This window comes from Leuresthes tenuis, unplaced genomic scaffold, assembly GCF_036924035.1.
Source record: "Leuresthes tenuis unplaced genomic scaffold, fLeuTen1.0.hap1 SCAF_23, whole genome shotgun sequence".
Taxonomy (NCBI): Eukaryota; Metazoa; Chordata; class Actinopteri; order Atheriniformes; family Atherinopsidae; genus Leuresthes; species Leuresthes tenuis.
The window spans coordinates 15,618,235-15,646,166 of NW_027325377.1; the positions used below are offsets into that span (position 1 = coordinate 15,618,235).

At 39.8% G+C, this 27,932-nt stretch overlaps 1 protein-coding gene across 2 annotated transcripts in view; it reads right to left on the reverse strand.

Annotated features, from left to right (window-relative positions):
• Positions 1-308: 308 nt before the first annotated feature.
• LOC140282713 (ankyrin repeat and BTB/POZ domain-containing protein 3-A) overlaps positions 309-27,932 on the reverse strand; it is a 183,929-nt gene continuing 156,305 nt past the window's right edge. Inside the window, exons 4-17 of one of the 2 annotated variants that reach the window (XM_072377253.1) lie at positions 27,230-27,382; positions 24,598-24,763; positions 21,626-21,715; positions 19,724-19,825; positions 18,887-18,980; positions 15,598-15,733; positions 11,634-11,866; positions 9,808-9,986; positions 9,451-9,556; positions 7,425-7,527; positions 7,221-7,302; positions 6,734-6,802; positions 6,516-6,629; positions 309-5,488 (exon numbers count right to left, since the gene is read on the reverse strand). In XM_072377253.1, the coding sequence (XP_072233354.1) occupies positions 5,258-5,488; positions 6,516-6,629; positions 6,734-6,802; positions 7,221-7,302; positions 7,425-7,527; positions 9,451-9,556; positions 9,808-9,986; positions 11,634-11,866; positions 15,598-15,733; positions 18,887-18,980; positions 19,724-19,825; positions 21,626-21,715; positions 24,598-24,763; positions 27,230-27,382 (1,858 nt within the window). In that variant the 3' untranslated portion in view covers positions 309-5,257. The remainder of the gene's footprint in view (positions 5,489-6,515; positions 6,630-6,733; positions 6,803-7,220; positions 7,303-7,424; positions 7,528-9,450; positions 9,557-9,807; positions 9,987-11,633; positions 11,867-15,597; positions 15,734-18,886; positions 18,981-19,723; positions 19,826-21,625; positions 21,716-24,597; positions 24,764-27,229; positions 27,383-27,932) is intronic. The other variant, XM_072377254.1, reaches the window with a different exon arrangement.

Below are 27,932 nucleotides of genomic sequence, written 5' to 3' on the forward strand. Positions count from 1 at the left end.
CATGCACCACACCATTTTGCTTAAGGGTCACTTGGCATTTTTATAGGCTTTTGGTGGCGTCTTTATGGACTCTTTCAACATGAAATGTTCATTGTATGGCTGCGCATGAGCAGGGCTCACACAAAGATTTGTTCTTATGACAGTGTTCTTACATCCTACAAGTCAGCAGACATCGTCCTTTGGATACTGAGGTATTCTGTGGAAAAAAACAAACAAACATCCCAAAACAAAGACTTTAAATTTCCAAAATTATGAGAATCTTCAACACATGGCTAAATAGTGGAAATAAAGCCAAGAAATAACCTTCACATGGTTTAAACTGTGGTCTTTTATTGGCTGTCCACAAAAGCATGTCATGGAACGACAGAAACTGTAGCACAAGTGTAACATTCCTCTTTGTTGTTATACTCTACCACATCCCTGCTTTTCACACCATATATAATTTATATTTCATATATATATATATATATATATGTCTATATATATAGATATATAGATATATATATAGAGAGAGCTTTTTTTCTTTACAATATACATGTTTTCATCAAAGAGAAAAAAACAAACATAAAAAAAGCTAAAATTCATCCCTCTGTGGATTCGAACTATCCCATGCAGGTTTCCACTGTTTCTAGAAGAATATGTTGTTGATTACCAGGAACAAATATGCAGGCAAAAGAATGCTCGGACGAATAAAGGGAAAGTCTCATCGGACAAAGCTGGTGTACGGAGCAGATTTTCAACAACATTAGACAAGAAGAGCCATGCGAACCGATATTTACTCTACCACTTTAACCCAGTTTTGAATCAATGGCACCAATAGCGGGACAAGCTAAAGTTAGTCTTTTGCTACTGGCTTAACATTAAGACTAATGAAAACAGATGAGCATCAAGTTATTGAGTTTATTCTTATATTTTATTGTATTTAGTTGCTGTTTTATCACAGTAAGCTCTCAACTTAAACTTACTGGTGAAAGACTTTGTGTGTGAGGCTACAGTAACACTGACACAAAAAGTGCTTGACATCATAAACCTTTTCACCTCTGTGGTGACAGAATGAGTTGCATCGACATTTTTATGTTAATTTAATTTCCATTCAAATATAGGAACGCATGTCGATTCGATTGTGGTTTTAACATACAAATAAAACTTAAAACATTCAGGGCAAATTCAACAGAAATACACCATCTGGTGTCACAGAAATCCAAAGAAAATGTATATATTCAGGCTTATTTCAGTCACGCATTTGTCTAAAGTTATGTCTTTCAGTTCACATTTATACTATAGCTCTTGTGACACATTAATCATTTTACTACTCAAAGTAAGACAATCGAATGGAAATATTGCTCAGTTTAAAAAATCTCAAGCATCTTTTTATGTAATCTTTTTCACTTTTCTAAAACAAAATAACTGTGGAATGTAAAATAAAATATATAGAGCTATGCATGTAGATAAGAAAATAAAGCTGTAGGATAAGAACTATTATTCACTTTCTGTAGCTATTTACAGAACTTCACTAATATCTTCTTTTAGCTTTCTCTAAAACTTTGTCAGTGGGCACAAAACTAATATTTGAGTAATTTTTGGAGTGCGCTACAATATCCAAAGACAAAAGACAAGTCTCAAATATGAAGCTATAGACTCTGATTCATGGAGAACAACCACAAAGAGACATTTGTGATGGAATTATTGGAATTTTTTTTTTTTGGTTTGTTGCTGGGTTGGAGACGTTGCACAATTTGAAAATATTCAAATCTTACTGCATTGTTACATTCATGAAATATACTGCAATTTCCTCCCAAGGAGAGAGGGCTCATTGTCAGGTCAGCTGTTTTTTTTTTTCTTAAAGTACTGTTGAACTGTGTGAAATTGTCAAACTTTCACAGCAAGCGTGCATCATTTGACTAACTAGGTCGATAGGGTGTTTTCTCAAATTCAGTGATACTTCCCTGGTGGGATGAGTACTTTCCAACGCACATCCTACTTAAGGAAGGAAAAACAGTGAGAAAACCAAGGATACACTGAAACGACGAAGTCCTTCAACGCATCCTTGACATCTGAATAGTCCTAAAATGAGATTTTATGACCCGGTGTTCTAGAAACAAGCCATTAAGGCCATTAAGGGCCCTGCTTTATCTTTGAGAAACACCTACAGTCCTGGACTTCTGTTGAATAAGTGTGTGGTTAAAATTTGGTGTTTTTTCTAGACTGAACAGATGTTATTTGACGCACACCAAGGGAAACGGGTGGGGAAAAATAAATGTAATTAGGGACAAAATAACTGCACACTTTCAGCACTGAAAGACTTTTCTTTTTTTTTTCAGGCATCGAAAATCACAAAGTAAAGCGACAGCCATTAATAAAGAAGCACGGACTGTAACAACTACTCTAAATAACATAGCTAAAGCTTCTGATTCCAAACACCTGAGACATGTACCACATTAAAGACTAAATGAAACGCCGAAAAGAAAAGGGGAATTGAGTCAAGGAGACCTGTCAGTAGAATCTGTTGGTTTCCTTATCTAGGTAACTTTTTTGAGTTGGCTTCGCATGAACTGAGCACTTTTGGATTTGAATGACTTTGATTTGTAATTGTGCACCGTATGAATAAAAGTAAATTGAAATTAATTAAACTAACTGCAGAACGCCTATGTCGTAGATCGGTGTAAGGAGCTGCTGGTTAGGTTGTCGCTCAGACTTCAGCTGCCATTACTTAATAGAAAATGATTGTATTCTATAGAAAGTGTGCAAAATGCTCTACAGGAATTGTATGAGATCATTGGCAACCACAAGGCAAAAAAACACTGTGTGGTGCTTTATTCTAGCTGGTTACTCAAACAGAAGTGTTCTGCCTACTTCACCACCTGAGACATCATTTTGACCGTATTTCCTCACCTTTCCTACCCACTTACTCTTGGTTGATTTAGGGGGAAAAAAGTAAGTTTTTGTTTGAAGAGTTTTGTCTTCATGATTTTACTGACTATCTATTTGTGAGCCACTAACTCTGGCACTTTATATCTGTTACCATGCGTGACCATGGCAATGTGGGAGCAATGTCTGGAGAAAGTGTGAGATCACAGGCAGATAAAATGGAGCCCTGAAACTAACACCTCTCTCCTCAGCTTTAGGACTATACAGAGAGACAGAGACTGCAGACAGAGAGTCATCAGTAAAGGAGGTGGGATAATAGTGCTTGCTAACAACATATGGCGTAATCCTGGACATGTCACTGAGAAGAAGAGTCTCTGCACCTCAAATATTTATGTGTTCTACTGAGAGCTCGCCGATACTGTGCATGCACCCATCAGCTAGGTTGTTGCCCAGCTCCAAACACAAGACCCCGATCCATTCACGGTAACCTCTGAAGATTTCTATCACACCTCTCTCTGCTACACTTCACTTTGCCTGCATGCTTCTTCACGCAATTATCTCAGTCACACTTCTCCATTTTGCTTGTTTGTTGCAGTGAGTTCAGCGAACACAATTCCACTGTGGATTTGACTAGCATTTGTTTATAGCTGGAAGCCAACTTTGTAATTTATATATTCATCTTTTGTTTAGGTTGAAATGTGCATCCTTCGAGTACCTCATGTAAATATCTTCAAATATAAAGCCAAATAGTTTGCCACCTCCTCATGTAAAGCTTCAGGTTGCAGCAGTAATGCTGCCCTTTACCTAGGATGTGCCATGTGTGTTGACCATTGACAGTCAGTCTGATTTTGATACTGAAATTGGATCAAATTACAGGTGCAATTTAGATAATAGGCACACATTTCAATACACAATGTAAATGTAAAGACCGATGACTAAGATAATGTATTCAGATGACGTGTCCAGATACAGATAGCAGTGGTAAAACGGGTTACTGTGTCTCTAAAAATCTCAGTGCTAACACTGTGCAGAAAGAGCCAACATGCATATTTTTGATCTACCCTGATCCTTAGGAATGTATCAGAAAGAGCAAAATCATTTAAAAAGGAAAAAACCCCTTCGTGTGGACTTCAGCTGGAACAATCGACACCCCACTCAGCCCTACGATCTACACAAAAAGCACGCCTAAAGCAAAACACAGAGGTCATACAAATGGATTAAACATGCACTTTTGCATAAACAAGACACAGAGCAGGGAGCACATTCAGTGAGACCGGTGTTATCAGCCAAGCAAGTGCGGGAGAATATTGTACATCAGTTTACAAAAGAAAAGAAAAAGGACCAGCACAATGACTTTCAGAACATATTTACACTTTGCTTGAATATCTTGTACGATAAAGTCCCTGCAAATTGAACCCCATGTCCAGATCCTGCTCTGTTTTGCAGTGGATAGAAAGTTAATAAGCAGCGTTTTCCCTTACTTCCTCTCGCAAAATTGGTCCATGAAGTAAGCTCTGCATAAAAAGCAATATCGGGGCAGCTCAGTCGAGAAAGTTGTCATGCAAAAAAAAAAAAAAAAAAAAAGAAAAGAAAAAATGAAGAAGTTATCACAAGTTAATTTCCCAGTTGGACATCCGTGTTTCAAGCGTAAGTCAGCATAGATTTCACTGAGTGGACTGTGTATAGATGAATCAGCCCTGCAGCTTCGGCCACCGTGGAAGTTGCTGTGATCAGTTTGGCCTCTGCCCACAGTAGATATAACACAGTGAAACGCGTCCAACACCAAAGTGACACAATGAAATGTAAATGAGTCCACCTAAAAAGTCTGCCTGCTGGCATTGCTACTAATCACTTTTATTGGTTGTATAGCAGGATTATATTTAGGCCTATAGTTTGGCATGTGTCAAACTTTCTGCTGCAATGGCACTCACTTCCGGAAAGCGTTATCTGTAAACCAAAGTCTCATTTCAGAGATGATGACAAAAGCTGCATTTATTGAGTTAAAATTCACTTATTTGAGTGACAAAAGTGAGCATTTTATGCATGCCTTCTCCTTGAAATACACCAGAAAGTTTTTATCATCATTGTCAGGTCTAAGGTTTTTTTTTTAAATTTATTTTTATTAATCTGTGGGATGTGAAGTGAACATCGGGAGCCAATGGGACAAGGGTTGAAGGCGAAAAAGTTTTGTGAAGAATGCCAACTTTAACCCTCAGGGAGCTGCGACAGGCTGAAGTAAAGGGAATTTCTGGCATAAAACCATCCTGCAGCTCTGCTTCAGCAGTGGGGCCAGGACGGGCGGAAGGGGCTTTGTAGCAAGACACTGTATGCTCGTCATGATGTTACATAGATGCTGAGGCCGGATCGTAATGCTCTGGTGGGGACGGCGTCACACCACTGAGCCCTTGGAGGTGGAGAGGTGGATGGAGTGGATGCGGGTGGCCAGAGTTTTCTCCAGGTCATGAAGGATGTCGGAGCAGATGCCGGGGCTGGATGCGGGGCTCTCAGCGGGAGGAGGTTCGTACAGAAGCTGCTTGAAGCTGTCAAGTTCAATCAGCAGCACCATGTTCTTCAGGAAGTAGCCCTCGATAAAAGCTGTAAGCTCCGAGGCACCAAGGAACTACATGGAAAAAAAAAATCAAGATCAACAGACAGAGTCAGAGATTTTCTTGAATAACACTATTCAGGTTTTCATTGTTGTTTGATTCATGGAAAAAAAATAGCTGAATTCGATGGCAGCAACACGGGGAAACAAAAGGCTGAATAAGGAATATATGCTGTAGTTATAGATAGAAAGTGGTATTAAAAAAACAGCTGGAGAAACATGTTGCAACTAATAATGTTGATTGGTAATGGGTCTGTAACATGATTTTGACTGAAAAAAACACTTTAGCGAGGCAGAGTCTCTCAGAGGTAAAGTTGGGCAGAAGTTGTCCGGCCCTTTTCCAGGTCTTGAAGGTAATCTGTATTCCAGCTTCTTATCAGCACTCAATGCAATGGTCTGCATCTCTGATGGTGCATTAGTGCCTGTAGAACAGGCAACTTGCACATCTTGAACGGCACCATCAGTGCTGAAAGGTATATGCAAGTTTTAGAGCAACATATGCTCCCATCCAGACAACCTTTTCAAGGAAGGCCTTGCTTTTTTCAGCAAGACAATGCTAAATCACATACTGCATCTATTACGACAGCACAGCCTCGTAGAAGAAGATTCTTGGGTGTTGGAGTGATCATGAAAAGCAAATTATGATAAAGAAAACTCAGGGGTGTTGAGCAGCTGGAATCCTACACCAGACAAGAATGGGGACAACATTCCTCTCCCAAAGGTCCAGCAGCTGATCTCAGTTCCCACATGTTGACAGACTGTTGATAAAAGAAGAGGGGATGCTACACAGTGGTAAACATCGCCCTGTCCCAACTTTTGAGTCATGTTGTTGCCATCATATTCAAGAACGTTTCTCCATGAATAGTAAAACGTCTCGCTTTCAACATTTGAAAACATTGGTTTATGAGATTTTAATTGAAATTTAACACCAGGTCCCAGCTTTTTTTAGAAATTGGGGTTGTACATCAACAATTTTGTTACAGTTTGGCCTCTGAACAACGTTTTTACAAATAACGGTCTGAAAAGAAGAATGCATCGGCACCTTGGCGTGTTTGTAAAGGTCCACGCAGGTTTCGGTGGTGATGTTCTTGGAGCAGATGATCTCACAGTGTCTCTGAAGGGCCTCTAGTTGGAAGAACTTGGCTGCGGACAGGAGCTGCAGGGTACAGTCCAGCCACACAGAATGAGGCACAGAGCATGGGATTACGAATGCTAATACTCACGCAGTCGCTCTGCAGGCTTTGGCTGCATATCTCTTACCTCCATTACTTCAGTGTTGCGTATGTGCAGGGACTCGGTGCCTCCACAGTACAGATACTGCATGACCAGCTGTAAGTCGAGAGTGGAAGGAGAAGGGTTGAATTGGGGTTTCTTCCTTTTTCAAACCCTCCTTGAAACATTTTTCCTTTGTGACCAGTTTGAAAATTACCACCACATTGTACACCTGGCATTAACATGCATCTCCACACATATAAAGTGACCACTTGTGGTAAGATGTCACCCAGTCTATATGCAAATAATCACAAAGCATACATCAGTCAGCGGTAGACAATAAACAGGACACCCGTAGACTACTAATGTTTTGTAAAATTCTAAATTCCTTCAGGAACCTGAACAATAATACTACATTCTCACATTCACACGTTTGCTAACACATAAAATCTCACAATCAAAGATAACGAGGGCTCGTTTTTGCCAAGAATTGAACCTTGCGCTAAAGAGAATCACGACACTTTAAACTTCTTACGTGGAAAATGTTGTACTTGACATGGCTGATCTCAATACAGGTGTTTTCTGCTGCTGGTCTGTTCTGGAGCAGGGACTTGAACCTGGACGACGCACAAGAGATCAAATAAGGGTGTAAATGATTTCCGTAGCTGCTCTGCATGCTGCTCTGCGGTTAAATAAAACAAACACACGTCTTCATACAAAAAACATAATTTTCCAATACCTGGCTGAAGCTGTAAACAGCAAAACCTTGTGTGCATAAAATGGTTTCCCCTCCACCAGGAAGGTGACGTCAGACATCTCCTTGTTGTTCAGGAAGTGGGGGTCTGAGAAAAATAGACAATGAAAATGACATGTCCTGAATGAAAATGACAGTCAACTTGCGAAATAGAAAACAGCGGACGATTGAGCTAATGTGGTCGTTTATTACACCGATGGTTGGTTAAAGGCTCAGCTGACTGTGCCAAATCATCAAAATACAGCCATTTCTATTACATTTGTCTTCTAAACAACAGTTTCAAGTTGATATTCAGTCCTTTAAGCTGTTCCTTAAAGTGCATCCACAACAGCCCAGATAATGTAACTAGTTTTTAAATGCATAAAAATAAAATCAAAAGGCACTATTTGTGATGTTGTTCTCAGCCTGTTATGAAAGAAACAGCAGGTGGTGCTGCAGCCCACTCACTACATGTTTCTCCGTTATCCCATGTAACAGCCGCAGTTTAGAAAAGTCACCTCATTAAAGGCTTGTGGAGACAAATATCTCAACTCTGTGACATCAGAGTTCCATATTCTAAGATCTAAAACCTAAATTAATCCCACGTGTGTTTGTTGAAACTAACTTCACATGTTCACTGTTTGGGGCAGTCTAAAGACTCTTTTTTTTGCTATTCAAAATCAAACATGTACTGGCACAATCTGGGCAAAACGCGGTTTTACGTGTAAAGTGGGCTATGCAAAACGTCCAACAACGGGAGTAACTCCAAAGAGACATTTCAGACAGAAAAACATGGAAATAAAGTGTAGAAAACTCAATGTCTGTTAGTGAATAAGGGAAGTTTAAGTTTTTAAAAAAGGTAAGATAATGAATTATTGATAGCATGTGAAAAAAAAAATGCAACAATGCCTCAATATCTCAAAATAAAAACAATAAAAGAGGAAATTCATAAACACAAAATTCTGTGACTAAAACTTTATATGCTTTGTTAAATCTCTGGAGAAATAATCTGAAACGGAGGGCTGAAATAAAACATCCTCCAAATGAGAAGTCAGACCAATCTCATGGGAGACGGATGGAAAGTGAAATAAATACAAAGTTTCTTTACCAAAGTAAACCAAACTAAGAGTGCTGCCAAGCAGGTAACGTAGAAACAAAGAAAAAATGCTACACAACCTAACAAACCAAAGACTGAACAAGGAAGAAACAACAATGGACAATGACATGAGCTGTAATACTGGGAGGGTTGATGAGTAGAGTGACAACAGGTGAGCAATTAATAGGAAACAGGAGGCCTCTGGACAAGACCAAGACAACCGAGGACAGAGGAAATTAAACTTAACTAACTAAACTAAACCTGAGACTACAGCATCTAAAACTTCTTACATGTTACACACTTTCATACCAACTGAAAGTGTAAAAAAACAAGTGAAAGTATGATGGATGGGCAGTAGGGATGGTATGAAGCAGAAGTTGGGATTTTTTTCAGTACTTCCAAGTTATTCGTGAGAATAATTTCTACTGATAAACGTAACTGATTTAATGCAACACAGACCAAGATGTGTGTTAAATGATTTGATAAATAAACTCATTCAAAGTGCCTGATTATAGTTAATTTGACTTTGATCTTGTTACAGCATGACGTGTTTTCAACAAGTCTGTTGCAGTCCTAATCTAATGCAATCACCCTTTGAGACCTGAATGCACTCTTACATAGAAGAAGCATTTACCATTCTCTACTCCTTAATAATTTTCATACATTTTCTTACTGGCTTGATTAAAGAGACTCATAAAAGGGATGTTTTGTAATTGGAGAAAAGCTCTGACAACAGATCTGATTATAGCATTCTGAAGCACATACAAGGATTTGACAGCTAGTGCAGTCATACGCACTGAAGGTTGTAAACTTGAAGGGAAAACTTAACAAAGCCCGACTCAAAATTGATATCTGACCCAAGAACAACTCTTCCCTCAACAATACAAGACTCTCCGCTTCATTTAGAAAGGAAATGTATAGCAGCCGCTGTCTTACCCAAGCGCGAGGTCTGTTTCTTCTTGATCTCTGTCAGTTTAGGGATGGGGAAGGGCCCATAGCACTGTGTGAAAATGACTGACAGCTGCTGGCTTATCACCTCATTCTGCAAACAAACAGCGACACCAGTGAGGACAGAAACTTTACACTTATCAGACTTTTGTGGCCTTTGTTTCCACAAATCTTTTGGGAACAAATTATCATGCTAATGTATGATAATATGGTTTGGGTCGTTGCTAAACAAATATGCAAATATGAGTGTTAATGTCACCCTAGAAGATGAGAAGAGGGCTGTTGAATTCCCAAATAACCAGCCTTACTTTGTCTGAAAGAAAGAAAGTCATGAAAGAAAGTGACCTTGCTGGACCGAAGTATCTGGAACATGAGAGGCAGGCCGTGGGTGATCAGCTCCTCCGTGTACTCCTCTTCTTGGATGCAGCTGAAGTCTTTGAGCAGGCCCTGGATCAGAGGCCGGCGGTTCTGGATGAAGCAGGTGCGCAGGGACTCGAGCCAGGTGTGCAGCGTCCAGGGAACGCCTGGGAGCAACACCACACAGACCGTGAATACACACTTGCGCAGAGCAAAGAGGGAAGGGTTGAATCAAGGGCAACAGAACCGACCATGTTTCCATCACTTTGTGGTGTTAGTGTGAGCTGAAGGGCGGTTGCGTGAGTGCTGGATTAGTGGAAAGTCAGCGGAGTCAGTGGGAAAGCAAAAGTCAGCTTGTGAATGTAATTAAGGATGTCTTTCAAAAATGATTGGTATGTTTTGCAGTGATAGATGAAATATGAAATAAACATAAATCACAGCACGTCAGAGTACGTTTTGTGTATCAGGGGCTTTTTGCTGAAATCATTTTCATAATTTAAACATTGACTTGAGTGAGCTGCGCAAACTATAGGATTTGCTGCTCGTTTCTGAGACAAATAATTCATGAAAGCCGGATGGAAATTTTCACAATTTGTCTTGACATTTTGCAGGAAAAAAATGCATCAGATGACAACAAATCTGGATTCTTAGGTTTGAACAGTCTGACAAAAATAATCTTGTCACAAGATTGATTTGCTACATTGTATGGATGCAGCGGTCAAATCAACAAATCTTTCTTGTGCTGAGTTGTTGTTTTGTCAGTTTCCAAGTTTTACTGTGGTGCTTGACGAGTTGCAAAAATGTGATGTTCTCTTTATTTCTGCATAAATCCAATGGGAGACAATTCTTACACTCATTTATTAATGGAGGGAAATGTTTTAATATCATGAAGCTGGGAGTGACGTGTGAACCAACAGTTACAGAAAAGTTTTGCTGCACCCACTACACACGGAAATGTTCACAGACTTTTGCCACCAGTGGACATGTAATATTGCATCATTTCCCTCAATAAGTAAATGAATAACTACAAGATCTGGACTGAGATCCAAGGATCACAAATCGCCAAACACCACTGTAGATCCTCAACTTTTAGACCAACACAGACAAGAAGAGGGGAAAATGGGGGGGGGGGGACAGTTGTGCCAAGCAGCCCCTGACAATCTGACAAAGTATAATGTTACATCTCATGAGTAGATAAAAAAAAATAGCTTAACACTTTGGTTTTGATTCTGATTAAACAAATTAGATTTAATGTGATAATTAGAGAGTTTCATTCTGCTGTCGGGCAGATTATTTCTTACTTATGGTGGAAGCGCCTCAAGCATTTTGCAGTCACTGTGCAAACCCCGCCAAAAGGGATATCAGGCAGCTTTATGGCAGCAGTTTCAGAACCAATAAAACCTACTTCCAAAACTATTAGATTGTGAGATGTGAGAAAAAATTTAGGAACATTGTCAATGCACTTGGTTATGATGTTGCCTCGCTGTCCAAAAATCAGTGAATCTTGTGCTGAATGAGCTGTGCTGTGTTGGGGTTAGAGCTTATGACTGCCACATTTACAACATGAACACAGCTTGAAGACAGTGTCATCATCATGTTCACACCTTTGACCCAAGCTATTATCGCCTGAGATATAAAAGTCCTACTTCTCCTACTGCTTTATGGGTAGATGAGTAGCTGTGAAAGCAGGGGATGCGTTTGGGACTGGACAGGACAGGACAGGACAGGCACAGCATGAGCACATCTGCAGGACAGCTGGAGGCACCACAGAGCGAAGCATGTGTGCCACTCAAGCATGTATTAGTAAATCTGACCTAAGCTGCGGATGTCTATGGTGATGTCCACATGGCCATGCTCTGCGCTATGGTACATGGCCTCTCTCAGGGCCCTCAGCCTGGCCTTTCCTGTTCGCAGGGTCCCTCCACAGTTGGCCTGGGGAGCCAACCTCTTCTCCCCTGGATCCGAACCCTCGGCCAGGATCTCCTCCAGGGACAGCACATCCCCCTTTTCCTTCTCTGAGTGGGACAGGAGCTTCCGAAATACATTCCTGGCGGGAAACAGTTGGAAGAGATTAAGAGAAAGCAGAGTGATAAGGGAGTGACGGAGCACACTGCAAATCACTGATTCACAGAGTCTGGCCTGGGGTAAAATAACAGGAAGGGAAGCTGAGAATCAGTTAATCATACTACAAGTTCTCAATCAGAACAACATAACTTAAAACAAACAATTTAGAAGATAATATTTCAAGAAACACAGCAGAAAAAATAACAAATCTAAAACAACGTGCAAGTTTACACTCCACAAGAGCTTGTTCCAAGTTAAGCTCACACAGAATAAAACTGAACACATTCAAGTTCACTTTTTGAAAGTCTGAACTGAATTCATTTCTGACTTTTTTTCATGAGCTCCTCTAAATGATTGTCTTATATGCAGTGTTATGGAGTGGGATGAAGTACAGGCAGCTATCTGAGCGGATACATGAACAACTTTCCATTCATTCATTTCATTACTAACCAGTAAGATACTCAAACTAATACAGATTTAAATAAAAAGACCATGATGTTTTTCGTACATAGCTTGAATGATTTAATCGAGTTTAGCAATGAGCATTTGAGACCCGACAGTCTCTATTGCAAGTTTAAAAACAACAGCTTTGACCGCAGAAGTCACGTTCATAACACTGTTCTTATCAGGGAAATTCTTCCTCTGCCATGTTATATAAAAAATAAAATGATCATAAACTGTGGAGCTCAGATCAGTTTACATTTATCATAGTTAAAACTGGACTGGTGCCAAAGCAGTTACAAATCAGCACTTTGCTTCAATGCAGGATGGTCAAAGTAGGCCCTGCCCATCAAAATGCATCCAAATATTAAGCTTACTATTCAGTCGGCAGCCTGTTTTTCTTTTGCCTCTTGTTCTTGACTCAACATTTCACACGATGATTAAAACATATTAGTGAGCAGAGGACCAGTGAATCTTGTGCATGACACAGGGGAGGACGGAGAGTCTGTGCCAAGGCCAAACAAAAGTTCATCTTACGTTACAGGTGGTCTCCTGGTTTTCTGTGCTGCAAAGTCATCTGTTTAATCCTTCAGATTCATTTTTTTTTTAAACTTCTTTAGAGCTCTCTTTTGAAACCTGCTAAATATGCCACTTTTTGTTTTTAGTTTCGCGACCTGTCCAGGGTGTACCCTGCCTCTCGACCAATGCCTCTCCAGCCCCGTGACCCTGAGTTTGATTAATCGGGTATATAAAATGGATGGATGAACAAAACAACATAACACTCAAGAAAAAAACAAATCTGAAACCACAAAAAGACAGGAATGCTGCAAAATGTCCATATTCGTTAACTAACATTGCAACGCACCATTTCTCAAACTCACTGATGCAGTGTTAAAAGATGTCCTCATCTGAGAAGGATGGGTTTCAACACTTAACAAATACAGTGTAATCACAGCTTTATAATGCATCTCTCCACCATCTGATTCAGTGAGTAGGAGCTTGCTTAAGAGTCAAAGGGCAGCGACACATCAAATACTATTCGTTTGAGGCTCACGATGAAGCTGCTCACGTTGTTTTAGCACCATCAAGCTTTTGAACAAGCACTAAGCATTTTCTCATAGTTGTGCTTTGAAACCAATTTCTGGTAACAGCATGTTAAAATTTGGCATATTGCAAAACTTTGTTCGAAAACTAAGAGCATTAGCAAGGTGTCATTTTGGTGCTGGGCAAGGAGGCACAACTGGTGGTTCAAATAAGCCCAGAGGTGATGGATTGGGGTTGGAGTCAGTTTTTCCACACAAGAATGGACAAAACCTTCATTCATCAACTTAGCACTGGGCACAGGGACATGTCATGCAAACTATTGCAACACTTTTTTTTTCCACCTTTCTTTTGGTCAAAATGACTTTTGTATAAGTAATATATTTTGCAATGGTTAGGACTCTAATTGGGTTCTTTTAAAAAGATAACCAGACGTTAACTGTGTCCACACATTTGAGCTGCATTGAGTTCTATCTATAATCAGGATTGCTGGCCGTGGATATGTGATATGTCTCTAACATGCATGTTTATGGGTGGTGAGAATAGCCAGGGATAACATGCAAACTCCATACAGAAAGGTCCTTGCTGGGATTTGAACCAGGAACCCTCTTGCTGTGAGGCAATGGTTCTAACCACCACACCCCCACACAGCCCTGGATTGAGTTTTATAAAGTAATACATCTTTAGATATTTGTCAGGAATACTCTCATCTCACATGTGTCTGTTACCATTGTGGTCTTGTTAGTGTTTGGCTGAAAATGGTCAAACCTGGTGGATATTTGTACAACAGGTTAGAGCGTTGCAGAGTATAAAGTGTGCTAATTAACAAGCCAGCCTTGAGCCAAAATCTAATCCCCTGCAAAGTCCAACCTGGCCTTCACAGGTCCATTTATTAGAAACAAATAGACTAGAGTTGTTGTGTTAATTTTACACATACAGTGGATTTTATGATCAACAATATTCTAGATATATACTATAAGCTTGAAACTCAAAAAACATGTATTTTTATTAAAATATTATTTGGTCAAAAAACGTTCTTCTGGGAATTGCCTTGTTTTAAAAAATCTGGACCAATTAAGAGTCCTATTCTCGTAGCGAGGGGCAAAAAAATATATTGGGATGGTATTGAAAATTGAACAAAACAAAACAAAAAAGGGATTATTTAACTTTTATTTCACTGCAGACAGTATATAACTAATATATTTCATGTTTTGTTTCATCAGCTTCATTTCATCTGCTAATTTGTGCATTTCAGACCTGCATCACATTCAGTTAAGCTTTATTTATATAATCACTCCAAACACTAGTGTAACCAAAAGTGCTTTAAAGAGGAAAACATCAAAAACACAACCCCAGAATTCAAGCACTGAAAAAAAAAGTTGGGACCAAGAGAATTTAGGGTAAAGAGATAAGAATAAATAAATAATTATTCTATTTCATCCAGGTGATGTCAACAGGTGATTGTAATCCTGATTTGTACAAAAGTGATGAGTCTTTGAGAAGCAAAGATGGGCAGATGATGTTCAGTTTATGAACAAATGTGTGCCAAAATCAATACAAATCTTTAAGATGGTGTTCCTCAAAGGAAGACTGGATGGAATTTGTACATTTGTCCCTTTACAGTGGAGAAAATCATTAAACCTTTTAACTTTTAAGTCTAAAGGAATTTCAGAGGACAAGGACAAGCCAGCAAGACTTCCAATTTTCAAAACTAAACTTCGACAAGTGGTAGGCTCGCCATTTGAAAAAAGATCTGTTTTTAATGCAGATTAGTGACTGCAAATAGTTTATGTTTGTCTTATTACCCGAAGTTTGCCTCCTACTTTGTTATATGTGAGAACCTCAACAGACCCGTGCCTCGCATCCAGCCATGATGCAGATTGAACCAGCTCACCACACACTGGAGCATGATCAATACTCTGATACAACTGATTGTCTTGATAATGCTTCTCTGTGTTGTTGCTGCTCCTCATTACACTCCATTTCCCACTGCCCTGAATGTTAATGGACTTTAACTAACTCAGCTGCACTGAAGCCGTAAGTGCAGCCAAACAGACCACAACACGCATCGTGGCCTGCTGTCCGACAGGGAAAATGAGACATTGCATGTGCTGCAGGATTTTGTGAGAGGCAGATGGAGCAGAGCAAGTTGTATAAATGGATCAATACTGTTGTAATGGATATATCTATTGGTGGCTGGCACTTGTGAGTGTGTGAGAGTGCTTGTAACACCTGTGGCCGTGCGCTGCTGCCAGGCTGTATGAGTTCATGTCTCCCAGTGGGGTGGAGGAGATGCCATTTCGACACATGGTCCCAATCATTGGGTCAGCCCCTCTTTCCAAAAGCAAGCCCACCAGCTCAAAGTTACCTAACAAGGATGATAAAGAATGAATCATAAGTGAAAACACTCAAATTTTGTATTTGTGGTGCTTTAATGCTGCTCTGTACTTGTTTTCCATTAATTTTTACAAGGAAACTGGAACTTATCTGCATTTAAAACAGTAACAATTTCCAAAGTGGTGATTATAAACGACATAATAAGAACAAGATTTTAAATTCATCAGTATTTTTACTTCACAACTTTCTTAAAAAGTGGGGGTAACGTGATATCTAAGTCCCACGGCATCCCACTGAATTGATTTGCAAATCATTAGCATATAAAATAGTCAACAGAGAGCACAATAAAGTCAACGTATATGTCAAAACTGAAAAATAGAGTGTACCATCTAAAATATATGCTAATTTTGAACTTTATATCAGCAACACATTTTTTTAAAAGTTACGACAGAGGCCATAAAAGACTTTGTCCTGAGGAAAGACTTCCTCAGATGTAAAGACGGGGATGGGAGGATTTACCATTCTGAGAGTCTGTGGGGACAAATTGTCCAGATATTTAATTTATCTCTATTTAGAATTACAAAAAGTACATGATAAATTCAGAGAAACAAGACAGATCTTTGTAGCTGAGGAATAAAGGTGAAAATGTGTCTCTTCAGTTCCCATAAGCTTAGTGTTACAGACAGAAAGGGTACACAGTAGGAAAATATGCAAGTTATTACATTTTGTTCTTTTTTTTTTTTTTACACAGTGTCTCTTTTGTGAAACTGTGTTGCAGAAGGCAGGATCTCTTCTCCATCCAAAGTGTTTGTAAATTGTACACATAGATTTAGAAGACCACAGTGCTTCTTTATTCTATCCAAGAAACTGTTATTCCACACCGAATGTCAACTTTTTAACAAGAGCTAAGACAAAATAGCACATTACTCCTGTTTCATCCTTATTGCACAGGCTCCCAGTATATTTTAGACATTATTTTAAGATCTTACTATTGACCTTTAAAACCCTGGCCTTTCACCTTATCATTTATCTGACCTTTTAGTACTTATGAGCCAGTAGGTAGACTGAGATCCTCTGGCAGAGGACTTTTACTTGTTCCAGAGACATGGTTTAAGTACCTCCAGAGTTAACAGACCATTTGAGGACAAAGCCACTATACCCTGGAACAAACTAACAGAAGAAATCAGGCCAGAAGAGTCAGTGTCTTCCTTTAAGCTTTTTCTTAAAACACACTTTCATTGGAGAGCTGTTCCTGATTTTAATTGATTTATCTTTTTCTCTTTTCACTGACAGATCGGAAAACATCGCCACAATTTTAGTTTATCTCCTGGTTGAGTTTCCTCAAGGTAAATACTTCCTTGCATTCTTTCAAATGGCTGTTTCATGAACATCTATCTTCACACTTTAGCCTCTAAGACAAAGAGAGGTGAAAGTCAAGTGCTAAGGATGAAACAAGAGTGTGTGGATAGATATTTGAACACCAAGAGTACACCAAACACAAGATCTTCATTTTTTTTCCCCCTTGTCCTGTCCAGCATTATGGCAGCAGAATTGTAATCTCAATCCCTTTTATGCCAAACAGATTTGCTTTGCCAAGGGAAGCTTTATAAATGTAAAGCTCCCTTTGATGCCCATCAACTGCCCATTTATTTATTTTTGTTTACAATATTTAATATGTAATAGAGCCGAACCGGACCGAGGGACAAGGAAAGAAGAAGAGGAAACAGAACAAAGATAGAAACAAAAACCAGAAAACTAGACAACAAGATCTTCTTCAAATAGTAAAGATGCTGCTTCATTTTTGATAAAGCTGCAAAAATGTATTCTTGTGCTTAGGAAGTGTTTCACTCATTCCTATTCATTTTCAAAATGAGCTGTGGGACTGTGGTCTTTATTTCATCTGCATTATTTATCATCCAATGAGTCAGATGTTACTTGTGTTAATTTTCTGTGGCTGTCAGGTTTAATCACTTGTAACCATGGCAACACGACTGCCTACACCTTTTTCAAGGTCACTGTCAATTTTACTCCTATGTTTTAGCTTGTCAGGATTAATTAAATTACACCTTTGTGAGGATTTTATGAAAGTAAAAAGTCAATCCCATGGCAAAAAAAGTTATGTTTGACATAGTTGTTGGAAAAGATTGATATCTGTAAGTTTTATATGCAGCTGGCGCTAACAGTTAGCTTAGCATAAAGATGGGACATGGATGGAAACTGATAGCATGGCTTTCTCAAGCTAGCCGTACCTCCCTGAGTTTCTGTTGGTTGCTGGGGAAGCTCACAATGACACCAAGACTTCCTTCATTTTGATAGAAATTAAGAGATGTTCTCGTTAGCATTTTTTTCACAGAGCCATATTCTCTGTTTCCAGTGTTTACGCTAAGCTAAGCTAAGCTAAGCTAACTGGCTGCTGGAATTACCTTCAAATTGAGCAATAAGTGGGTGTCAGATCAGTGTTCCTCTTTCCTTTGCAAAATACCAAACAAGATAAGACCACATGTCCAGTGGTGGAATGTAACAGTATATTTCCTAAAGTATTGCACTTAAGTAAAAATTTGTATGCTGTATTACAAAATAATAAATAGAAATTTGCATTATGAGTATGAAGGAGGGGGAAAAAAATTTTTTTTTACTCACGTCACAGTTTAAGATTTCTTTTTATGGTCCAATTGTAAAGGCAATGCGTGCCCATGGGAGCTAGAGCTTTTTAAAAGCATAAGTTATCTCGCCACAAGGTCAAAGTGATCTTTGAGTACTTTTTAGAGCATGCTATTTGGTTTTTGCTTGAGAGATGTCGTCAAGAAAATGTGTTTTTGTTTGTGAGGGTAAGTTGAGGCTTTTTTCAGTATCTCCAAAGACCAAGCAACCTTGGATCAAAGGATATAGGTTAATCTTTTCCCACCGGAATTACAGAAGAGTAGTACAGGATGTAAATACTTTCTCCAATTTCTAGTCTAGTCAGTTTTGTGAATGTTTTACCTTAGTAAAAGATGCGGCAGTTTCTTTGATACAGTATTGAACTAATAAGAAAGAGCATTTAAAATTCATTGTATCATTGATGGTGATGAATCAATTCATCAGCCTCTGGTTTACTCTGAGTCAAGCCCTCATCAGTAATAAGAATACTGGTGTTAAAAATGCACATGTACGATCCAAGTCCTTGCTGTTTGCATGAGTTTACCTGCAGCAGCGGCGAGCTGAAGCGGTGTTTCTGTGTAGTTCTCCGCCCCATCCTGCAGGGCGCCCTCCACATTCGCTCTATTATCCAGCAACAACTGTGGCAGAAGGGGGAGGAGGTGGAGAAGGAGCGGGGAAACAAACAAAACGGGAGAGTACGGAGGAGAAAAACAGACGAGGGGGAGATGGGATGTTACATTCAGGCTTGGCAAGAGGGGAAGCTTCAACTGCTGGAAACCTAAATCACCTCATTTAGAGAACTCTGAATACTAAACACACTCATAGCTTCATTTCCTCATTAGGTTCTGTCTTGGGGGAGGGGGTATGTGTTCTTGATGTTGAGCTGAGGGGGAAGAATTTCTCTTCTTATTACCAAAACTCTGATTGGGGTGATGCAGATTTAAAATGGAAAAAAAATCTCAAAGGCAACGATGCACATCAGGCTTCCAGCCAGTGTCAGCTCATACCGTTAACTATTGCAACAAAACACATTATATATTAAAAATGAAGAGACATTAGGCATCCCCGAGGCTGTGTATCAGGCTGGCTGCTCCGTTTAGCTCGGCTCAGGAAGTTTCTCACTACTTCTGCTGTAGTTAGAATGAAAACCAGGGTGGAGTCACATCTTCACATCTTAAGAGCATACATAGATAAAAACAGTTAACCAAGTGCTCTCCTCTTAGCAATCACTGCACAGATAGGACCAAGAAGGAGAAATAAATAGGACATCTGCATCATTATCATGATGCACATAGCAATCATCATCATTCTTATCCTCAGTTTGATACAAAGGTGAGGGCAAGGGCCAGAGGTTAATGGTACAGGTCATAAACGTCACTACCTGCACGACAGGGACGTGTCCGTGTAACACGGCGAAAGTGAGTGGCGTCCCCTGGCGCGTTTCAGGATAAACTGAGGGGTGCTTGTTTACTGTGCTTGGCACCTGGGAAGTCATAGGTGAAGTTCAGGGAGAGAGATACACAGCCATTAACATTCAGAGCTCAGGGCGGGAGGGAGGAAAGCAGTATGCAGAAGGAGAGGTGTAAGCAAAGGAGGGCAAGATGGCAGAGGGAGATTTTCCTCTTGAGTTTCACAGAAAAATCTTGAGCAGCGCGAGTCCTTCCTCTCATATCAATCCTCACTCTAAATGAGAAGCCAGTTACTTTATCTGCCTGGATAGGGCTTTCTGACTCTACGCTGTTGTCACTGTCTGGCTCCACCTTTCCATAGAGTCTCATTTCAAAAGTGAATGAAACAAGAGAGAAAACGCAACACTGACTACAGACACTGACAAGACTGGTAGCGCTGACTCATAAGCAAAGCAGCGACAGGGGAAAATAAAACAGTCTGATGTTGTTCTATGATTCTTAAATTTGCTTTATTGCTGGGTGACTTCAACAAAAGATTTCTGAACCATCCCCGGAGAACACAGACATTTAATATAACGTCACATTTCATTTGCGCTCCGAGGCTAAATAGCAGTGGGACTGTTGGTGTTTTTATGTTCATAGGGATGAATAATTAAATACTTTATAATCACAGGCGGCTCCAGCAGAAACTGAGGGAATCACAGACAAAGACTGCACGGAGGAAGTTGAACAAAACTGGTTCAATCAGCAACATAATCGTAAACTTTCTCACCTGAAGGCTTAGTTCACCAAATTCACAAAAGACTGTTTTTCTTCACTGACTGCTCTCAGGCGTATTGATCAGTGCAGATGGATTTGATCTTGAGGTTTTGAGTTACAACAGGAGCACATCAGCACAGAGGAGGTGAATCATTTAATGTTTTTCAGCTTGTTCCCTCAAGGAAGAAAGGGCATGGCCAAACAGAGGCGATTACGTTTTGATGATGTGATGGATCTAAATCAAGGAATTTTAATCATCCTTGGTGCTATTGTGAGTTTATGTTGTAGTTGTTGTAGGTTTATTTGAGTATACTGTACACCAGCTATGGAGGTAACACTTTAAGAACACAACAACTTGGTTTGTTCAGCTTTTGCCTGCATTCAGGAGGCTTACACAGTACTTTCCCTTTTCTACTTCACTTTCACACACCGATGTTAGACATGCATGCATATGTTTCTTTGAAATTTGGTAAAAAAAGCCTTCAAACATGTATTTTTCAATAAACTCCAAAATGGTTTTGACAGATCCTTCTTTGTTTTTGAGTCAATGCTGCGCTAATAGCAGCCACTACACCAATAGAGCAATCACAACATTTAACAATGAAGTAGAGGAGAAACGATGAGCACTTAGGCAAAAACACAAAATCAAAATAGAAATGCCTCAATTTGACTTTATTGTTTTCACATAAATACATGCAGTGAAGTTCATGCACAGTCTGTGGTGGCAAGTTACGCAAAGTGCACCAGCTTGTACAGCAGAAATGCATTAGTGATGTGCTATAAAGCAAACCAGTGCTCGGTATCTGCAGTGCAAAATGTAATGAAGTGACTGCCGAAGCTGAGAGACTATAAATGGATTTTTATTCTGTATCAGTGTAAAGACAAACCGTCATTTATTGCTTATCAGTGCACTTCATGTAATGAGCTGCCGGGGCAAGAGGGAGCATGCCGAGAGCAGGTGAGATAGTGTCAATAGAGAAGGTGGGAAAGAGCAACACAGAGTGGGTTCATAGTTTTCACTGGTACAAAGAAAAAAAAAAGTGAGTGAACACATTAAACTGGAACAAAAGTGTGGGATCATTGTGACACCGCCGCGTTTGACGCTCAACACTGACCTCGCTGTTGATGTCAGCACCAGCGTCAAGCAGCATCTGGACCATGGCCTCATCACCGCGGACACAGGCGTACATGAGAGGGGTCATGCCCTGCAAAAGAGGGAGGAAAGGGGGGGGAGGACGCATGAAACGCTTCCACACAGAAGTTAAATGGGAAGGAAAAGTGTCGAATAAACATTGGCTGTTTTCTGTCAGACAAATTGCTGCCTGAAGCTTATTTAGATCATTTCTACTGAAACTGAAATCTTAGGGGACTAGTGCAGAATGGCGGTTTGCTCCGAAGGCTGCGAAGAGCGAGCAGGTGCAAACTGCTACCTGCAAGTCACCCCGGGATATCAAACCAACTTCCAAATGTTCAATTTCGAGGAACACAGACGAGTTTTTAGGCAATCAATTATTGCTGGAGTGGGATATAAGTCTGCTTTGTTGTCTACATGCCAGCGTTTATAGGACACCTTCCAGTAACTCCTCCAGTTAGATGAAACATATCTGTATCCTAAACCAGACAAAACAGAATGAGAGCTCAACTTATACTGGATCTCTGCATGCCTCCATCTGCTGATTGTTATATATATATATATTAAAAAAAAAACTGGAAATAAAACAATAGCACTTCACTGTAAACGAGGCAGCAAGTTCCTTCCATTTATCAGACTTACTGAGGTGTTTTGAACAAGGGTCTATAAAACAGACCTCAATCATAAGTCTGATCTGGACCATTATGTTCAACAGAGGCCTTTTACGACTCACTCGTGACACACTGCCGCATATTGTGCCAAAGATTGATATCCCTCTTCGGTGATTCATTCTCAGATATTTCCAAGACACCAATTTACTTAATCAGCAGATGACTACGGGGTGATAGACCTGGATCATCAGCACCGTAAGCTCAAATGGTTTTATGGCTCCTATAATGCTTTCTGGTCTCCTGCTCGGTTTTAGCCAGTTTAAGAATATAAAAACCTGGGTGGCCTATTATTCAGTGCAACTGCAATATTAAATTGGGGCCTCTATCAGGCTGAGTTTCAAGGGACGAGAAAATTAATTCAGAACGAGTCTATAAAAAGATGCTTTGTACAGACACAAACCTTTACATGTGAGGGCTTCTGATTGGATCTGAGAGGGAAGCTGCTCAGGGTTATCTTAATTGAACTTAACCAGCTGCTGTATACTAGACAAAGAAAATCAAACTGCCCTATTAGCTTCAAATTAGCGCCACAAGGAATATTTCCACAATCGGGGGAAGGTGGAAATTCCCAAAAGACTTTCACACTTGGATGCAGGAAGACTGAGATATCGACCCAACCTGCCAGGAAATGTGTTGCAGTATCGCCATTGTTCTTCTCCCCTCTCTGGATAAACAACAAGAACTAAGCTCCAACCTGCAGCTGTTTATATAAAAAAAAACACTTTTTTCTCACTCAAAATCCATATCCCTCTGTTAAAACTTTTTTTCTTGCAGGCCTGCGGTTGATGTTGATATGTGAGTCGTTTTCCTTTTCTTGATGTCTGTGTTGTTTTTCCCTTCGTGATTTTCTTATTTATATTTTTTTCATGTGAAAATATTGTGTCTAATTGTTGTTTCACATGATATGAATAAAACTGCCACTATGTGAGTAAAACCGATTTTTTCTGTCAGATCATAACATCTTCTTTGGTAGAGTATTTGGGGCTTTTATTATTCTCTGTGATGACAAATTGTCAATTTTTGTTGTGTTGCTCCCACAAAATAAAAAAAAGAGTAATCAGAAAACTTCGGGTCGAATAAAATCTAACTATTTTATTTCTATATGACATGGACAATAGATTTACAGTTGATCTACATGTTAATCAATGATAATTAAAAATAGCAGCACACTTAATATGTACGTGTAACTGTTCAGTTCTGAGAGGACCCAAACACTGGAGGCAAGAGGCTGGTTAAACCAACAAAAGGTGTTTTTTAAGGCCAAGTTGGCGCCGAACTACTACAAACTCATACAAACAGGAAAAAAATATATAAATCTCAGAGCATAGAAGCTAAAAGGTCAAACAAGAACAAACAAAGGGATGGACAGAATTGAAATGGCAAAAAACAAGAGGAGGCACTGACTACAGGGACAAAGAGACGGAGTGAACACTAAAATGAAACTAAAAGAGGGAAAATACAAAATGAGAAGATGCAAAGCCAACAGATACAACCCCTAGCAGAGAATATTAAATCGCTACTACTGGAAGATTCTCATTTTCAGATTAAGTAGAGCAACGAACTATGGAAAAGCTACAAGTGATCCACTCTGAAAGTTCAGAGCAAACGATTGGACCGGTAAAAAAAAAGAAATGAGTGGATCATAAACCAGATGCCAGAATGCATATCAGGGATACAGCAGAGGTGAGACATAGATGCACAGATGACTCGCGATATGTTTCCTTTTTTCTTAAACAGCCTACAAGACAGCCTTGTACCACAAAACCAGAGCAGTTATTTACAATATTTCTGTCGTAATCCAGTTATTCATACCACCCACGTTTACTTTTAAGAGTATATTGTGAAAATCAATGATTTATTTCGCTTTTGCATCTGGCCCCTGAAGTCATAAAGAGGGCTCGAGACCCTTCTGTGAACTGTGGGTTCAGCAGACGACACTGAGAAGAACCGGTGGGAGGTTTTTTCAGAGTGATGCATCATGCACACCACAACAAAACTTCACATGATGCCTGCATCCGTGCAGCGCAGCCACAAACAAATCGAAACGAACACTGCTGAAAATAATGTCAGTTCCCCACATCCTGAACCATAACTGACACAGAAAGACTGTAATAAGGCAGGATTGAGCACAGTGCCTTACTGACAGGGAGAAGTTTGTGCCCAGTTTGTGTATTTGTAAACCCAACCAGGTAATGTCTCCAATTCATAACTTGCAGTGTTTTACTCTCCACTACGCCTGTGTAAGTGTAGGAATTTTAAAAGTGGGTTTGTTAATTTGTCTGACCTGTTCGCTCATGCTGTTTATGCCATCAGGCCCCAGCAGGTTGACGGCCTGCTTGACCAGGTCCGTTCGTCCGCAGTTGAGCATCCTGAAGCCAAGATCCTGCAGGAACTTGGCCTCCGTGGAGGCTGCATCAAGCTTCCTGGTGGCGCAGAAACAGTCCTCGGCTCTGCAGATGGAAACAGCAGATCCATTACTGTGATTAAGTGGGAACTTATCTCAGAAATGGATTTTGAGATCAGTGGATATTCATCTTCTCTGCGTGCTGAGGGGAAATGATTGTCGCTCTACTTTTCACTACTTCAACTAAAATGAAGAGCAACTTTATAAGTATTGAGTTGCTGGGTTCAAAGTCGATTCACTAATGTTTGAGTTGTCAACACTCACTTTTGTCATCTCTATTTTCTGCAGTAGCGCTTCTCCAGATGTGGCTTCTGCTTTTCTCGCTCTTGTTTCTAGTAATGCCTCTTAATTTATGCTGTCAGCAGCTGTCGTTCCCACAGGGTCACAGAGAAATCTATTCATGATATTTGCCTAAATCTACCTGACAATTATATCTGGTATTTGTAAAGAGATGCTAATTGGCAACACACACCTCCCCTGTTCCATTTATTACTTCTGAGCAAATATGTGAAATGTGAAGACTCTCAACCCACTGAACCTGTAACAAAAATGACTAAATTAGTGGGTGAGATGCTGTGAGAGACCTGTGGTGAAGGACTGTGCAATAGTTTGTGAATTAGAGAAAAAAATGACGAAACAGGAGAGGCTTAAAGCGACTAACACAGGCAAGATTCATTGGTTACTGCTGTCCATTCAATAAGGACAAATATGCTCCAAGTACTAAGTGGTCCTTTCTAATAAACTATCTTTGAAATATCAGCTTACACAGACTTAGAGTCTGCAGTCATTAAAGTATCTCTCTAAGGCTGAAATTAGCTAAATGCTAATGTAAATGTGCTAACACACTCACAGTAACAATGCTTTGTTAGCAATTAGGTTTTCCACTTCAGTTTGTTGAGTGTTTGTATTCAAACATTTGCTAATTAGCCCTGAACAAAGCGCACATCTGTGGCTGATTGAAATGCAATTATCAAAGTATTTGACAAATATTTTTTTTGTGGACCAGATGGAAAATAATCACATGCATGTATGTAGCTCATTTGATGGCAATCAATCTAATCATATTAAATGGAAAACATAAGGATGGTACTTGGAAATACTTGGTACACATTTTCTTGCCTGCGTCACGATGAAAAGCTTTTTGCACTTCTTTTCCCATAAATACATCTTAAAGTTGTGCAGGACAGGATTTTTCACAGTCATCTACATGCATCAAAATCCCTGAAAAAGATGTGTCCATGAAGACAGCATACGTCGCTCTGGGTTAATGCTACCATCAAAAAAGTGTAAATGAGCTTTGCCAAGGGCACTGATACAACCCCATATCATCACAGAGCCTGGCTTTTAGACTTGCTGCTGTTGAACAGTCTGGATGCTCCTTATGGTCTTTAGTTCGGAGCCCATAGGGTCCATTTATTCCAGGAAAGATCTTGCATATTGATTGGCTTTATAAGGCTTTGCTTTTGTAGTTTTGTTCTCTTACCCTTTATGGACTAAAAGTCTCCCGTTCCACTCATTTAATGATATCATCCACTACAAAGAGAGAAATATGGGCATCCCTTCCAGTTTCTGCCATTCAAGAAAGGCGCTGCCTTAGAGGCAGGCAGATCTGGACGCACTGTCTACACTTTGCATCTTCTTGAGATTTTCCACTGAGCTTGTTTTTCTGCAGCAAGAACATCAAGAAGGTAATATAACTTTTTTTTGCAGGAACAACTCTTACACCTCTCTACTCAGCCTTAAAACTATACGAGCAGACAGAGCCTGCAGACAGGGAGGTAAGAGTGAAGGAGGAGGATTACAGAGCTCGTTAACAACAGATGATGTAATCTTGGATGTGTGACTGGGAAGGAGCGTCTCTACACTCCAGATATTGAACTGCTGGCTGTTAGTTCCTGTCCAAGTTTACTGAGAGAGATCACCTGCCAGTCATCTATCACACCTTCCTCTCTGCTACGTTTCAACTTTCTCCAACTTGGTCAGATGATTTATCTTTTATTTTGTTATCCATCTATAATAATAGCATACCTATACTAATCATTAATATTGTAGCGCTATAGTTTCCCATTGGAAATGAATAAAGTATTCTTGAATTGCATTATTGAATGTGCATTTTTCACACCTGCTGGATCTCATATCAGTTTAAATTTATAGTTGTAATTTCTATAATGTAATTGCACTGGAATAAAATGGAAAAGATAGAACATTAGAAAAGAACACTGAAGCCATGTGACTTGTAATATTCTGAACTGTTAGAAACAAAGCTAGCTGTTTAGCTGCTGCTCTCAGTCAGCAGCAGGAAGCGTCATCACCCATGGTACATGAGTGTGATCCAAATCAGCTACAACCTAGAAGGAAATGGTAATGTGTAACATTTGTCAAGTCATTTTTCTGAAGTTAACAGCAACTCTTCTTCACTCGATTAGCTTGAGTTAATGGAGCTGATGAGAGGATTTCTGCCTTCAGAGCAGCTTGTTTGTTGCAGTGTGACTTTTTGCATAATTACTCTTACTTTATTTGTCGTGGTTCACAATCCACACCGGGTAGCAGCAGCCTGGCAGCCTGCCTCACATCGTCGCTGTCCACGGAGAAGCTTCGTCGATGCTCAGTGTGGGCAACCGCCACCCGGATCCACTCCATCAATGGAGGCAACACCAGGAACGGCCTGCAGAACAGAACAGATTTGAGTACAAATGTGTATCGTTCGAATGTCGTCGAGTTATATGTAAACCTTCAGCATTAACTGAAGATCACATTCAGTTGCCACATTTTGCAGCCTAAAGTAATGTCAGGCTGTTTTTAACAACGCTATTAGTAGTTTTGAGTTATTCCAGTTAAGAAACAAGAGTTTTGAATGAGTATGAATGGACAATTGAGAGTTTTTCAGCTGAATTGCTTCTGAATCTTAACAACCTTGATTTCAGAGCCTCTATCAGTTGTTGAAAGGTTTCAACACCTCTCATTTAGCCACATCATACATTCCTCAGAGTTCTTTTAGATCCACAAGGTGGAAAGTTGGCCTGGAAAACTACTAATGCAGCAGTGTTGAAATGGGTTTTTTCTGGTACTTGTGTTTTCTACAAAGATCAAAACATATTAAAAAGGCAAAAATCTTGAAGTTCTGTGTGGGGAAACAAAGGTAAGGAGCAAAGGGAAGATGATATGTGCATGAGTCTGCACATGCCAGTGACCAAATCTACTGATTATATTGCTTT